The 15,472-nt window shown below is 42.4% G+C and overlaps 1 protein-coding gene across 1 annotated transcript; it reads left to right on the top strand.

Moving 5' to 3' along the window:
• Positions 1 to 2,800: 2,800 nt before the first annotated feature.
• LOC136498351 (uncharacterized) lies at positions 2,801 to 4,767 on the top strand. Its single transcript, XM_066494294.1, has 2 exons — positions 2,801 to 2,915; positions 2,998 to 4,767. The coding sequence occupies exons 1-2, from the start codon at positions 2,815 to 2,817 to the stop codon at positions 4,475 to 4,477; spliced, it is 1,581 nt and encodes a 526-aa protein (XP_066350391.1). The 5' UTR covers positions 2,801 to 2,814; the 3' UTR covers positions 4,478 to 4,767.
• The last annotated feature ends 10,705 nt before the right edge of the window (positions 4,768 to 15,472 follow it).

Raw genomic sequence — 15,472 nt, 5'->3', positions numbered from 1 at the left:
CCTATTGCAAGTGGTAGAAATCAAATTGGTTTCTACATGTGGTATTTCTAAACTGATATCATCATGTTGATTTCATTTTGATATTAATATGCTTTCTCCATGCATTATATAGATTAAATTCCCTTGAGCAATAATTTGCCAAATATGCATATGCCTTGCTTTCTACCATATGTATGCATATATTTAGGGGGAGCTTAATCTATATAATGTGAGAGTCAAATTTTGTGACCTATTCCACTCTACACACAAAGGATCCAAAGTTTGACCCTCCCTTGTGCTACTAATGTCTTTTTTTGGTGTTTGATTCCAAAGGGGGAGAATTTAGAGGACCAAAAGCAAGCATTAATTTGTAGGGCCATAAACTAGATATTTTACAAGTGGTAATGGTCTGAGAAAGGGAGGATAGTGACGAAGACACACCAACGTTGTCCAAAATATTTTCCCAATCTTTCACGGTACAAACAACTTTTTTTTTCCAACAGAAACTGAACTCTTCAAGTAATTGGAAATAAATTACTGCGTACACTTGATCTAGCAAATTAGAACTCTGGATATTTTCCTCAATCACAAGCAAGCAATAGCAGGATAGCAATAATAGTAGTCCACGGGTAAAATTCTCACGGCAGATTAAATATGGTTGGGAATAATTTAATCGGCCAACACAAAGTAGTATAGCAGCAGCAGTACTACTCGAATTCTCACGTCAGTCTCACGTATCCAATAGAAACGCCAGCTAGCAGGTACTCAGATCAAACCCGCAGAATTCATCAAAGAAGATAACCTCGGCGACAATTTCTTGATTAATCAAACGCGAACAATAGAGCAATACGATGAAAGATGAACGACAACACCAAATAACTTTCGCTGAATAATTAACTCAAACAGTAGCAGCGCTAGATAGAGGAATCAACTTACAATAGATGATGCAAACCAAACCCTAAGATAATCCTTCCACCCGCGGCCACGACGAACCATGATCAGAAGATGGGGAATTAAATCAATTCCAGCACAAGTCCAAGGATCAATCCTCGGCCACACACCAACACAAATCCTCGCAGGCAGTGGCGGATCTGCCGGGGGGGCTGCCGGGGCTCAAGCCCCCCCCCCCCCCCCCTACCTTGGCCGCGCCATTGGAGCCCCCCCTGAGCCCCTCCATAAATTTTTCAGCCATTAGCCACTTGGAAGGAGGGGCTGGAGAGGTTCCCGTCGCGGACGGAGGTTGAAGACGAGTTGGTCTGCTTCCTGGGCCGGAATGTGTGGCCCACTAACGAAGCCTGTACACGGCCCATCAAGAAACATACATTTTTTCTTCTTTTCTCTTCTCATTCTGTCGGTCACGGGAGCAGAGGCACTCGACTCGAGCTGACTGGGCCGGCGAGTGGGCGACTGGGCGAGCGGCGGCGGCTCCAGCTAGGGTTGGCTGGCTCCTGCCCAACGGCCAATGGAGGCGCCGCAGCGCCGGGATCCCAGCGGGCGGAGGCAGCAGGCAGCAGCGGCCGCGCATCGCAGGCGCAGGCCAGCAGCCAGCAGGGACGCAGCGCGCAGGGCGCAGCGCGCAGCCAGCAGGGGCGCAGCGTGCAGGGCTGGCCAGCAGCCAGCAGGGGCGCGGCGCGCGGCGGTGACTCCGTGTGCAATTGCCTGCTGGATTCTCTGAAATTTGGGGTTCCTGGCTTCCTGCAAAGGCTGCAACGAATTGAGCTTACCCTGTCAGGTGTCAGGTAGCCCTTTTGCTTTCGGTGATGCGTCATGCGTGCAATTTAATTTCGCTTTTTAGCATTCCTTTTTATTCTAGCTAGGACTGCTTTTATTCCTCCATTTTGCCTTCGCTGAAATTTGGGGCACTGGGCGGCAGCAGGCACTGGGCGACGCGGCAGCAGGCACTGGGCGGCAGCACCGCAGCACCAACAGGGCAGCAGCCAGCAGGTATACTCTTTTTCTTTAGATTTGCCTTTTGAACTTTGTAATCGTTCAAATTTTGATTAGGATTTAATAAATTGCAGATTATTCAAAATGTCCAAAAGAACATTGCACACATATTTTTCTGGTACAAGTAGTACATCAACTCCAGGCAGTAATAACAGCATAAATCAACCAATTCGGCGTAGAGTGGAGTTTAGTCAATCCGATGTAGTTGGTGATCCAGGAAATCGCATACCAATTGAAGAATATCCACCAGAAATTAGAGACCAAGTTAGAAGGGCATATGCTTTGAGATGTCCGACCCAACCTCGTAATCTTACCTTTGCTCGTAAATGGCAAAATGGTCAATGGAGATCATTTCAGCAAACTTGGTTTGATGAGTTTGATTGGCTAGAGTATAGTGAGTCGAAGGATGCAGCTTATTGCTTATATTGTTATCTTTTCTTTGATCCGGGGAAGCCTGAAAAATTTGGTAGTTCTGTCTTTGCAAAGGATGGTTATACTAACTGGAAAAAAGCTAAGGACAATTTTAATCAGCACGGTACTTGCAAGACTCACAATAATGCTAGGCTAAAGTGTGATGACTTTATGAACCAAAGAACAAATGTGGCTAGAAGAATTGATGTAATTAGCAAGGAGGAAGAGAAAAGATATGAGATTCGCTTGAACTCTTCTTTAGATGTAGCAAGATTTCTCATAATGCAAGGTGATGCTTTTCGTGGACACGATGAGTCCTCTACTTCCAACAATAAGGGTACATATAGAGAGATGGTTGATTGGTACAAAGATAAAGTTGAGATTGTTAAGGATGCATACGATAAAGGTGCAAAAAATTGCACAATGATATCTCATCATATACAGAAGGACCTTACAAAAGCTTGTGCACAAGAAGTCATGTCAGTGATTATGGATGAGATTGGAGATAAAAAATTTTCTGTATTGATTGATGAGTCCCGAGATGTATCAATAAAAGAACAGATGGCTGTAATTTTGAGGTTAGTAGATGACAACTCTATTTTTTTACCTCGACTTTTACTTGTACACTTGTACTAACATGAAATAAAATATGGTTTGCAGGTTTGTGAATGATGAAGGGAAGGTGATGGAGAGGCTCCTTGGACTTCAGCATGTTGAGAGTTGTACAGCTGCTTCATTGAAAGAAGCTCTGGTCAAAATGCTTAACAGTCATAAGCTACCAATCTCTAGCCTTCGTGGGCAAGGTTATGATGGAGCTTCCAATATGAGAGGTGAATTTAATGGTGTGCAAAAATTGATTCGAGATGAAAATCCTTATGCATTCTATGTGCATTGTTTTGCCCATCAATTTCAATTAGTGGTTGTTACTGTTGCAACTTCTACTCCAGCTATTGCAGATTTCTTTAACTATGTTCCTCTAATAGTCAACACTGTCGGCGCATCATGTATGAGAAAGGATGCCTTGCTTGCAAAGCATCATGATGTGTTGTTAGAAAAGTTGGAGAGTGGGGAGATTATCACTGGAAAAGGTTTGAACCAGGAATGTAGCCTAGCAAGGCCTGGAGATACTAGATGGGGTTCACATCTTAAAACTTTACTTCGTATTTTGGTGATGTGGGAAGCTGTCATAGACATTCTTGAGATAGTAAAGAAAGACTCTGTTAAACCAGAAAATAATGGTGGAGCATTTGGTTTAATTGGTAAAATGGAGAGGTTTGATTTTGTGTTCATAATGCATTTAATGATAGAATTGTTGAGCATCACAGACAGTCTGTCACATGCTTTGCAAAGGAAGGATCAAGACATTGTTGAGGCAATGCAATTGATCATAGATGTCAAAGAGCAGTTGCAGGATATGAGGGACAATGGATGGGATCCCTTATTCAAAAGAGTGAAAACATTATGTGATAAGAATGAGATTGAAGTGCCAGATATGGACAAGGAAATAAATGCTAGAGGGACATCTACACGTAGAAAGCAAAAAGTAACAAACATGCACTTCTACCATGTTGAGATTTTCCTTGCTGCCATAGATGCCATTTTGTCTGAGATGAATCATCGATTTGGTGAAGTTAGTTCAGAGTTATTAGTATGCATGGCTTGTCTTAACCCAAGGAACTCCTTCTCTAATTTTGATGTGGATAAGCTTGTGAGACTTGCTGAAATTTATGCTGTGGATTTTGACGTCGGTGACCTTCTTCTTTTGCCTGGTCAACTGCGAGGATTTGTCAGTCGTGCTAGAAGAACTCAAGACTTTCTTGGATGTACAGAGCTTGGAAAGGTTGCTGAAATTATGGTCAAGACTAAAATGAACACATCTTATGGATTGGTGTATCGGCTCATTGAATTAACATTAATTCTTCCGGTGGCAACAGCTTCAGTTGAGAGGATATTTTCTGCTATGTCTATTGTAAAGACAGATTTACGTAACAAAATGGGTGATGAATGGCTCAATGACTTAATGATATGTTACACTGAGAAGAAGATATTTAGAAGCATCAAGAATGACAAAATCATAAAACGATTTGAAGACATGAAAACCCGGCGTATGTTAGTGCCTCAGAACAATTTAGTGGTATGATATATGTTCTCTTCTACCTTCAAAACTTTGAAGTTAAATACTTGAAATTTGTGTCACTAATTTATTTTTTTCTTGTATAGATTGCTTCTAATGATTCATGAAGAATACAACAGCGTGAATGCGTCATCATCTATCGATCTTTTGTTGGTTAGTTCTAAAAATTGTATCTTTTACTTCTTCTTATGCGTTTTATAATGCACTTTCGATTGTTTATCATAGTTATCATGTAAAAGGTTTAAAACTGCTATATCTTAGCTTTGTATGGAATATAATTGAGTGAAGTTGGTCTAGCTCTTTTTGGCCCAGCCCCTCCTAAATATTTTTTCTAGATCCGCCACTGCTCGCAGGGATCCGGAACGGTAAACCTCTAGGGTTTCACGAGCGGCGGCTCGACGGGGAATAACTCCACAAATAAAATCCCATCTAATATGCTAAGTGGCACGTAGGCCTGGCTTATAAGGAACGCAGGCTGCCTCAAACACCAGGTCGGACTCGACCATGGTGCACACGCACACGTGACAAACCTGGCTAGAAAACTAAAACTAGGAAGCTATATATCAAAATATTGCGGACAGATTGCTAATCATGATCTTCACGTCGCCCACTTGACGTTACTAGCAGCAGCTCTCCAAGTATTCTTTGTAGCATTAATAATTCGAGTTACATCAACTTGCATGGGCCCTATAAAAATATTTTTTTCTTGGCCTTTTATTATCTTCTTTCTTGGATGGTGCACTCTTAAAGTTAATCATCTACAAAAGTCCACCTAGAGGAAATATTTCCTTCGCCTTCTTTATATATTTTTCATCAGAAGAAAAAGCACCAAATTGAAGACCAGTTACCATATTTGAAACTGAACAAGTATTTTCTTCAGATATATTTTGTGAAACCATGAGCTCATCATCCTCTCCTTCTTTAAACAAAGCCGACCTCGGCTTTGATATATTCTCATGTGTATCTTGTGCATCAAATACATTTTGAGAAACCAAGGGTTAATCATTCTCCCCTTCTTGAAACAAAGCCGCCCTCGGCTTTGGTGTATCCTCAAGTGATACCTCCATCTTGCACTTAATTTCACAAACATCAGGAGTCATAACTGAAACATCCTGACTGCCATTACTAGTAGCTACTAAAGCAACAGTAGTCGCATCATTAGGACCATCAAATAAAATAGTTCCTGACCTTGAGATTTCTTGTAATGATTCATTATTAGTTGAAGCAACAACCACATCATGCTCCATAAACTGCATAGAAGATTTATTTAGAGCTGCCTTTGCAATTTTAGATCTGTTGCAAGTTGCTTCAGAAACTATATCATTTTCTCCCTCTAGAGCTAAAACCACCATCAGCTTTATTATAATTTCAGAAGAATTATTTGACTCATTGTGGTAACTTTCACAACCTTTATTACTCGAATTATTAACCATCACCATAGTATCGTCTCCAGCAACAGGGATGTGAGGATTACTACCTGCAACTTTAGAATCCACACATGAATTTTTAGATGCAAGAATACCAGCAGCTATAGTCACATCATTCTTTCTTGCATTAGCTATATTTGAATTATCAGCAGCATACAATGGAGCTAAAGCAGATGTACCATTTTTCTCAATATTGTCAGAGATAGAATCAAATAGAATTGCTGGTTTAATTGGCTCTAGGCAGTTAATTGCAGACTCACTAGCAGCATCACTAATAGCAGCAAGAGTAGGAATATTCACATCATTCTCTCCCTCTTGAAGCAAAGCCGTCCTCGGCTTTGGGGTAATTTCAGCAGCCCTTTTCTTCACTTGTACCTTGGGGAAAACCTCAGCCATAATAGCACTCTCAAGCATTGGTTTGAGAACATGACAAACTCCCTTATGCGCAAATGAATAATTATTAGAACGACCGGTATGAGTAGCATCAAGATCAAACTGTCATGGCCAACCTAATAATAAATGACAAGCACTCATCTTTACAACATCACAGTCAACTGTATCCACATAATTTCCAATAGAAAATTTAACTCACACCTTGTGAGTAATTTTGAGTGTACCACTTTGGTTCATCCATTGGATATAACACGGCATTGGAAGCCTCCGCATTGACAAAGACAAAGCATGCACAAGATCTGAACTAACAACATTTGTGAAACTACCACCATCAATAATTAGCTTGCATACCTTATCATGGATTGTGCATTCTGATTGAAATATAGTAGAGCGTTGCCCCTTCACATTACTAGCAGTACCATCCTGCTTGACTTCTTGAGCCAGCATAGATAAGCCACTTGCTGCATCATCAACAATATCAATTGATGGCTCTATAGGAGAATAAAAGGAAGAGTCCATAACTTATTCTGGTGCGGAAAAAAAATCAGCACTCACGCTTACATCTCTCTCTTGCACAATTAACTCCTCTTTAGGTTGAGTTGTCGTAGTGCCTTGGGGATTTTGTGCACGTGCAGTAGCTACCTTCTTTGACTCAAGAGAACGAAATCGGCGCCGAAGCACAGCTTTCATATCGCTCCACATCCAACAAGGGAATTTTTTGTCCCAGCAATCCCACCAATGTGAAATATCTGTAGTCATTGTCTCTTCTACATAATACATCCTTAGGGCCGATGCAAGGCCACGACCCTAGAATAAATCTTCCATATGTTCTTCCCAATCATAGTACTCCTTGAGACGTGTTGCTAGAGATAACTTTGGCAAAAGATGAACTTTCTTGAGCAATTTCAAATCAGCCATTGAAAAAAAAATATCCAAATGCACCGTGAGCAACCTAGAAGCTGATACCAACCGAAGAGGACACACCTACGTTGTCCAAAATATTTTCCCAATCTTTCACGGTACAAACAACTTTTTTTTTCCAACAGAAACTGAACTCTTCAAGTAATTGGAAATAAATTACTGCGTACACTTGATCTAGCAAATTAGAACTCTGGATATTTTCCTCAATCACAAGCAAGCAATAGCAGGATAGCAATAATAGTAGTCCACGGGTAAAATTCTCACGGCAGATTAAATATGGTTGGGAATAATTTAATCGGCCAACACAAAGTAGTATAGCAGCAGCAGTACTACTCGAATTCTCACGTCAGTCTCACGTATCCAATAGAAACGCCAGCTAGCAGGTACTCAGATCAAACCCGCAGAATTCATCAAAGAAGATAACCTCGGCGACAATTTCTTGATTAATCAAACGCGAACAATAGAGCAATACGATGAAAGATGAACGACAACACCAAATAACTTTCTCTGAATAATTAACTCAAACAGTAGCAGCGCTAGATAGAGGAATCAACTTACAATAGATGATGCAAACCAAACCCTAAGATAATCCTTCCACCCGCGGCCACGACGAACCACGATCAGAAGATGGGGAATTAAATCAATTCCAGCACAAGTCCAAGGATCAATCCTCGGCCACACACCAACACAAATCCTCGCAGGGATCCGGAACGGTAAACCTCTAGGGTTTCACGAGCGGCGGCTCGACGGAGAATAACTCCACAAATAAAATCCCATCTAATATGCTAAGTGGGACGTAGGCCTGGCTTATAAGGAACGCAGGCCGCCTCAAACACCAGGTCGGACTCGACCATGGTGCACACGCACACGTGACAAACCTGGCTAGAAAACTAAAACTAGGAAGCTATATATCAAAATATTGCGGACAGATTGCTAATCATGATCTTCACGTCGCCCACTTGACGTTACTAGCAGCACCTCTCCAAGTATTCTCTGTAGCATTAATAATTCGAGTTACATCAACTTGCATGGACCCTATAAAAATATTTTTTCTTGGCCTTTTATTATCTTCTTTCTTGGATGGTGCACCCTTAAAGATAATCATCGACAAAAGTCCACCTGGAGGAAACATTTCCTTCGCCTTCTTTATATATTTTTCATCAGAAGAAAAAGCACCAAATTGAAGACCAGTTACCATATTTGAAACTGAACAAGTATTTTCTTCAGATATATTTTGTGAAACCATGAGCTCATCATCCTCTCCTTCTTTAAACAAAGCCATCCTCGGCTTTGATATATTCTCATGTGTATCTTGTGCATCAAATACATGTTGAGAAACCAAGGGTTCATCAGATAGTGGATTATGGATTAGTCTATGTAATGAGGAGAATTTGTAGGAAGCAAGGCTTAAATCCATAATGCCACATGGGGACATTTGCAAGGGCAAGATAAGTTTTTATATAGTATCCTTTAGTCTTACAAGTAGTATCTTTATAACATCATATAATCTTGTCCCTTGCATTGCATCCTAGCAAGTAGATAGTTTTTAAAATTCTAAATTTTTATTATTTGCTTGCTTTGGTCGTGTTGTCATCAATCACCAAAAAGGGGGAGATTGTAAGGAAAATGGACACTTGGCCCATTTACTTTAGATTTTGGTGTTTGACGATCAACACAACTAAATTGGACTAATGAATTTGCAAGTGATTGTTTTGTAGTTCAATAGGATGCAAGACGTGACTTCGACGAAGGCAACGTGATGATCCGATGATCAACACCATAAGCAAGACCTTAGAAGCACAAAACACAAGATATCAAGCAAAGTCGAAGCATGAAGGTAGGAACCAAGCCGTATGCAAGATCACGAAGAAACGAGCTCACAGAAGTGACCGAACGCTGGACCGGACGCTGGTAGCACAGTGACCGGTTGCCCGATCAAGAGGCTCGGCAAAAGCAGTAACCGGACGCTGGCGGTAGATCGACCGTACATAGGACAGCAGAGTCCGGTGAAGTACAGAGATGTTCTAGAGCAGCGAAACTGCGACTGGACGTGTCTGGTGGCATGTGACCGGACGCTGGTAGCGTCCGATCAGTTGATCACGGCTCCAACGGTCGGGACGACCGGACGCGTCCAATCAGGACGTGATCAGCGTCCGGTCAGTAGCAGAAAAGTAGGATTTTGTCCCCAACGGCTACTTTCTCAGTGGGGCTTATAAATAGACCCCCAACCGGCCATTTGAAGTGAGTGGAGCTAAGGAAACATATTAAGGGTGTTGATACACCATTTTAGTGATCTCCACTTGCATAGTGCGTAGTGTTTTATTAGGTGATTAGCGTAGGTGCTTTGTAAAGTGCTTAGGTTGATTAGACCACCGCTTATGCGCTTGCTCTAGGTTTAGGCCTAGTGTTTAGTGAGGTTTGCATACCTCTTACCACTCGGTGCTTGCGTGCACCATTGTTGTACATCGGAGGGGCATGTAGTCTTGCGAGATCACACCAATCGCGTTTGTGGTGTGGCCGCCACCATGTACCGGAGGGAACAAGGCCCGTGGCATTTCGGCCGGAAGCTTGATAGTGAAGACGGCAGGGAGCATCCGAAAGAGGCTTGCCAAAAGGCACATCGGAGACCCACTTACGCGTGGGGATGGCTCGATGCTATCCATGGAGTTACCTGATCGAGAGCTTGGCCCTTGCGAGGGGCTCCAACAAGGACTAGGGAAAAGCTTGTGTGCTTCTCGATACCTCGGTAAAAATACCAGAGTCATTGACGGGAGTTTGCATATCTCTACCTTGCTCTTTAGCTTCTGCATTTACATAGATTATATTACTCCTTTTGCGGCAGAGATAGCAACACACTAGCAAAACCGTAGTTGCACATTTAGATTGTTTATCTTTTGCATAGGTTTTGCTAAGGTTAGAAAAAGAGGCCATAGTTTAGATTGAGAATTTTAAGTTGCCTAATTCAACCCCCCCTCTTATGCGTCATGGTCCATTCAGTGCTGATGAATCTATGAGTATCGCAACAACTGATCTAGTATATTGGGAGATAGAAGACTTCGAATGTGTTTTCTGGCAAGCTGTGGGAAGGAGGCTTCATTAAGATCAGTAATGAAGGCCAACAGCCGATCCAAGAAATCAGCTCTGAGAGTTTGTTTTAATGGATAATCATGACTTCGCATCGGCCAATGGATTAAGGGAAATAAACATTGGTCGTGGAGATAGGATTAGGTCGACGTATGAAAGCGCTAAGTCGAATCCTAGGTATGAGTCAGAGTTAGTAGATTTATTGAAGAAATTTAAGGATTGTTCTGCTTAATGAGATGCTTGGCCTAGATCGATCGATTGTTTAATCTTTGGTCTGAAGAGTTCTGGTGCAACTTGTCAAGGAGCGATTAATGGAGAATGTTTGAAGGAATATTATCCTAACGTTTGGATCAACACTCAATAGCTGATTCATTCAGTCATCGGCTCTAATAGCCGGTACTAGAATGATATCGCCTCTAGTTTAAAATCAACCCCAAAAGGGAGAAGAGCCGATACAAAATGTGTCACCTATAGAGCAAAAACAAAAGCAAGAAAAAATCATGACACTATAGAAAGTACATAGATACAATCATGGAAAGGTGGTAGATTTCGTTCATTGATCATTTTGCCCTAAGTAAAAACTAATCGAAGACATTATTTATCACATCCTGGGCAAATGTGATGTCCATGATGGCCTCTGATGCATCAATGAACTCCACGATCAAGTATTCTTGCTCCTTGGGGCCATCACCCATCGAGAAGCCAGTCTCCATGGTATGGAGCTCGTGCCCGGTCTAGACCTACACTGTCGCCATGACGGATGCCATGGAGGGTGATCTCTTGAATGTGGGGCAGAACATCGTGGAGGCAAGCATTGATGACGGGGCCCCGAGCATTGGCAATGTCCATGGCCGCATTCGCTGCCAGTTGGAGGGACTCCAACTGCACCGTTAGGGCTGGCGATCACAGAAATAGGAAAACTATCAAGATAAAGATAGTGGAAATCAGAGTGAAGGTGCTCCAGAATCCATCTTACCCGCCACCATGGCATCGGATTCGACCAACCGCACCCAAACAACACTAGCCTCTTCTTCGGCGATGTGAAGGGCGGCTTGAGAGAGCCCGAGGCGGATCTCAAGCTAGCCGTTTTCCTGAGTTGCCTCGAAATAATGGTCCTAGGCTGCCCTCCACTCTCGGAGGAAACACCGGGCATCGTCGCCATTGTAAGAGTCGAAGGAGTCTGACGATGAGGCCGGCGCAGAGGATGCAGCATTAGAGGGCTCACTGGCCCTTGGGAGAGGATGAAGACTGTCATTCAAGATGAACCTATAAACAAGTTAGAAAAGTTCATCACCATGAACAGAAGATGTCAATCTCACCTCATGCATCGAAGCCGCTGGTTCACCGACATATCCTCCTCTAGAATCTCCTCCACCGCATGTTTGCTATGGTTGTCCTCGTCGGCCATGAAGTTGATTGGATCTACAAAGAAGGGAAGAAAGCCGCTACAGGGGTTGCGAGGGCGAAGAAGTGCAAAGGAATAGGAACGGTTGCAAGTGTAGATGTGTTCGAGGCGGGAGTCCTCGGCTGGTATTTGAAGCCACAGAGCGAGGAGGTGGATGCCTCGGGACTTGCAAAAGGCAACCGCAATTAATAGAAGGTGAAGCGCCACATCACTAATGCCGAAGAGAATACAGCGCTGGGTGACTAAGGATAGAAGATCGAGGGGTTCTCTTAATAAAGGCCATGTTTTTAGACTTAATCAGATTAAGGTTAGATGTCTGGAATCGGCTATTTTCAAATCGGCTCTTTAGCCGAAAACAAGAGATACAATGAGACGACAGAAAGTATGGTTATCATTGATTCTACACAAGATACATGTTGATATACATATTACAAGTCTAGAACATCCTAGATTGCTTTCAATACTTCTAGCCGGATAGCATCAATTTCTGCAATTTGTTGCGTGTCTTTTTCAGCTAATCTAGAATGTCCTCGAGGCTCCTATGGATGGCCCTGCCTTCTCTGACTTTGGCCAGGAGTTCTTGTTTATTTTGCTTGATGGCATCGGGTATTTGAGCCAGGTTGGACTTATGGCGATCAATGGCAGCCTTCACGTTCTTCAGCTCCTTCTCAAGTTCTGCACGCTTGATTTCCAATTGGAACAACTCTGGATCGATCCTGAGGGAGGAGTTCTTCAAGTCATCAATCAACTGTGTCAGCTCTTTAGCCTCTTGTCTGTTGGAGTTCCTCTTGGCCAATAAAGCTTCATGATCAGATAGGTTTCTCTAAGCCTTTTTTACCTTTAGGGCCTGATCTTCAATAATAGATAAAGGTGACAAGACTCTAGAGAGAACTAGGGATGGGTTACCCTTAATAGCCAAGAAGACTCTTTGCATTGAATTAGTGTCTTGGACCAAATCGTCTATATTCTTCTCAAACATTGGCAATATCCCTTAGCCGATTTCTGGTCTCTTTTGACAAAGTTTCCTTAGAGGAGGTGGCTGATGAGCTAATTTCATCTTCATCTAGATACTCCTTAAGATTGAAAGAATAGCTCAGAGCTAGAAGATTGAGTGCCTATATATAAGAAAATCTTGATTAGGAGGATTGGATCAGTTTATAATAAATGAACGGTGAAGTGGATATAATACCTTTTCTGTGGCAGCCTCTATCTGGAGTGAAGGGACGGCTGATGATGCACCAATAATGTCTAGTAGAATCGGCTCTGAACTTTCAACATTGGTATCTACAAATATCAAGGGAAATTTTTAGTTCATAATTATTGTAGAGGGATAAAGGGGATATATATGATTTTCTTACCATCAGTTGTATGTTGAACTGGGGAATCGGCAGTATGAGTGTTAACAATAGGATCATTGTCAGTAGATGGACTGCCAGACTCCTTCTCTTGCATGGGTGTTTCCTCAGAGAGTATCTGGCATGATGAATAAATAGATGAAGGGTGAAATTGAATGAAAATCAAGAGCTTTAAGGAGATACCTTGGCAACATCAGGGATTGAAATGGAAGGATTATCATCTTCTATAGTCCTAGAAGCGTCGGTTGGTTCAACTGAAATCGGCTCCTTTTGAGGATCAGCCGATGAAGGTTTAGTTGGTGCGGAATCAAACGCCTGGGACAACAGTTCCGCACCCAGAGCAAATTGGGACGCAATGGTTGATAACTGTGAAGAAACGGGATTAGAAGGTGAATATCAGTTTGAGAAGAAAATGGATTGTTTACCAGAACAGGCGATGGTCTCATTCTACGGGGTCTTTTCCCCGTAATGGTTTTCTGGGTTGTCCCTTGGGTTGCCTTGCGCTTTGTAGATTGATACGTTACGATTACGGGGGCAGCATGAGAGCTTTTTAAGTGGAGGCGCAGTTGATCCTATTCTTGAAATTGGGCAAGGTGGCTGATAATCTATGGGGTGCCCTTTCCTATCCAAGCTTGGGGGATCGAATTTGGTGTCCTAAAAAAGTCTGTTAGAATAGTTGGCAGGGGAGTTCATCGAATAATTTTTCTAAAAAAGAATAGTAAATTACCTCACTGTCAGAAGCAAACTCTCCATCCAGGGCTATGCATCTAGGATGGGCCGGCCCACAGAAGAGATGGGAGTGCCATTCTTGTCACTAAGAGTCAAAAAGGTTGGAAGAGAAATTGACTCTTGTCCAGTCATGCAAGTAAAGAGAAGGGAGATCTGACCCTAGTTAGAAAACTTTGAAAGTTTCCATTACTTCACTGATACCTTCTCTTGGGCTCAGTATATCCTTGAAGAACAGTTGAGGAGGCAATTGACCAAGGCCAAACTAACGAGCTACAAAAGAAGGGTTGTAAAACTCATAAGTTGGAAGGTTGTCTAGATGGAAGGAGCCTGTAGCCATTTTGCCACGACCATGATGAAATTCGGCTAGAAGAACGTAGAGCTTGATGAAGGAATTAAAGATTGCAGCCGCCATCTCATCCGAACAGCCTGATTCAAATTGAAATTTGAATGGGAAGATCAATTCATTATTCTCATCCTCATCATACGGTAGCCAAGTTAGGATATCTGCATCAAACCCTCTGTAAAACTTTTTGAAGAGATGGCCAACATCGACATCAATTGTTATGGCTGATGCAGCCTCACCATAGCTCATGCACTGACGGGTTCTTCCTTCTTCGCCTCTATATTCCTCATCAAAATTGGAGGAAGGAAAACTCAGGTTTCTGAGATTAGGCCTTACAATCTTATGCATATACAGGTTCAGCCATAGTTGTATCAACCACCAAGGACCACTGATAGTATGCACTGGTTCATTCTTTAGTAATTGGGCAGCTACTTGGTGCATCAGATGATAAGCGGCTCCTAACAGATACTTTCCAAGAGGAATATTCTTGCCTACTATCAGATGCTCTGCCATGAATTTGTGATTGTAAGTCGGACCACAAGATGACCCACAAAAGATGAATCTCTCTAACCACATGTTCAGAAAGGCCATATATTCTTTTTCGCTAACAGTTGATTCGTCTCTGATATGGTTCCGAATGTAACTTGCTCATCCTGTGCAGTCTGATATTTTGGCTAATTTTTTGGATCCAACACTTAGGAAGTCATAAGACTGCATCGATCCTGTTATTCTAAGGTTGGTCAGCATATAAACATCGGCCAAGGTGATGGTCATTGGGACATGACTAAAAAAGAAGGCATTTTGGATGTTGGACCAGAAATAAGATGCAGAGATTAGGAGTGGATCATTCCTCTCCATTACAGACAACAAGAGTGTCAAGCATTGATTCATATCATAGAGCTCCCAATCTCTAGCCTTTTTCTCGGACACCCTACAAAACCAGTTTCTCCATCCCCTAGGCATTTTTGGTTAGTTTCTGACGGGGGTTTTGGTATTCCAGAAAGACGAACATACTACAGATTGTTTGAAGGGAATTTAGTTGGTTTCTTGATAGATAAAATCAGATGGATCAGGGTCTCCCATAGGCCCAAGAAAATAGACATTAGGGGCAACGGCCGATGGAATCAAGATTTCGTTCCTCATTTCCTAGAAACCAAGTAAAATAAATTCAAGAAGAAAGGAAACGCAGAGTAGCAACTGATACTTTGAGAATGGGAACTTGAAAGCATACCTCAGGGACATGGTCGTTGGTCGCCATTGCAGCCGCACTAGATTCGAATCTGAAGAAAAAATCGCTTGAATGAGAGCTTGGCAGAGGATTTGCTAGGGTTGAGGCTTTGGCGA

The sequence above is a fragment of the Miscanthus floridulus genome, chromosome 12, assembly GCF_019320115.1.
Source record: "Miscanthus floridulus cultivar M001 chromosome 12, ASM1932011v1, whole genome shotgun sequence".
Taxonomy (NCBI): domain Eukaryota; kingdom Viridiplantae; phylum Streptophyta; class Magnoliopsida; order Poales; family Poaceae; genus Miscanthus; species Miscanthus floridulus.
Note: the sequence above shows the minus strand (reverse complement) of the source record. Positions and strands in the feature narration are given on the sequence as shown.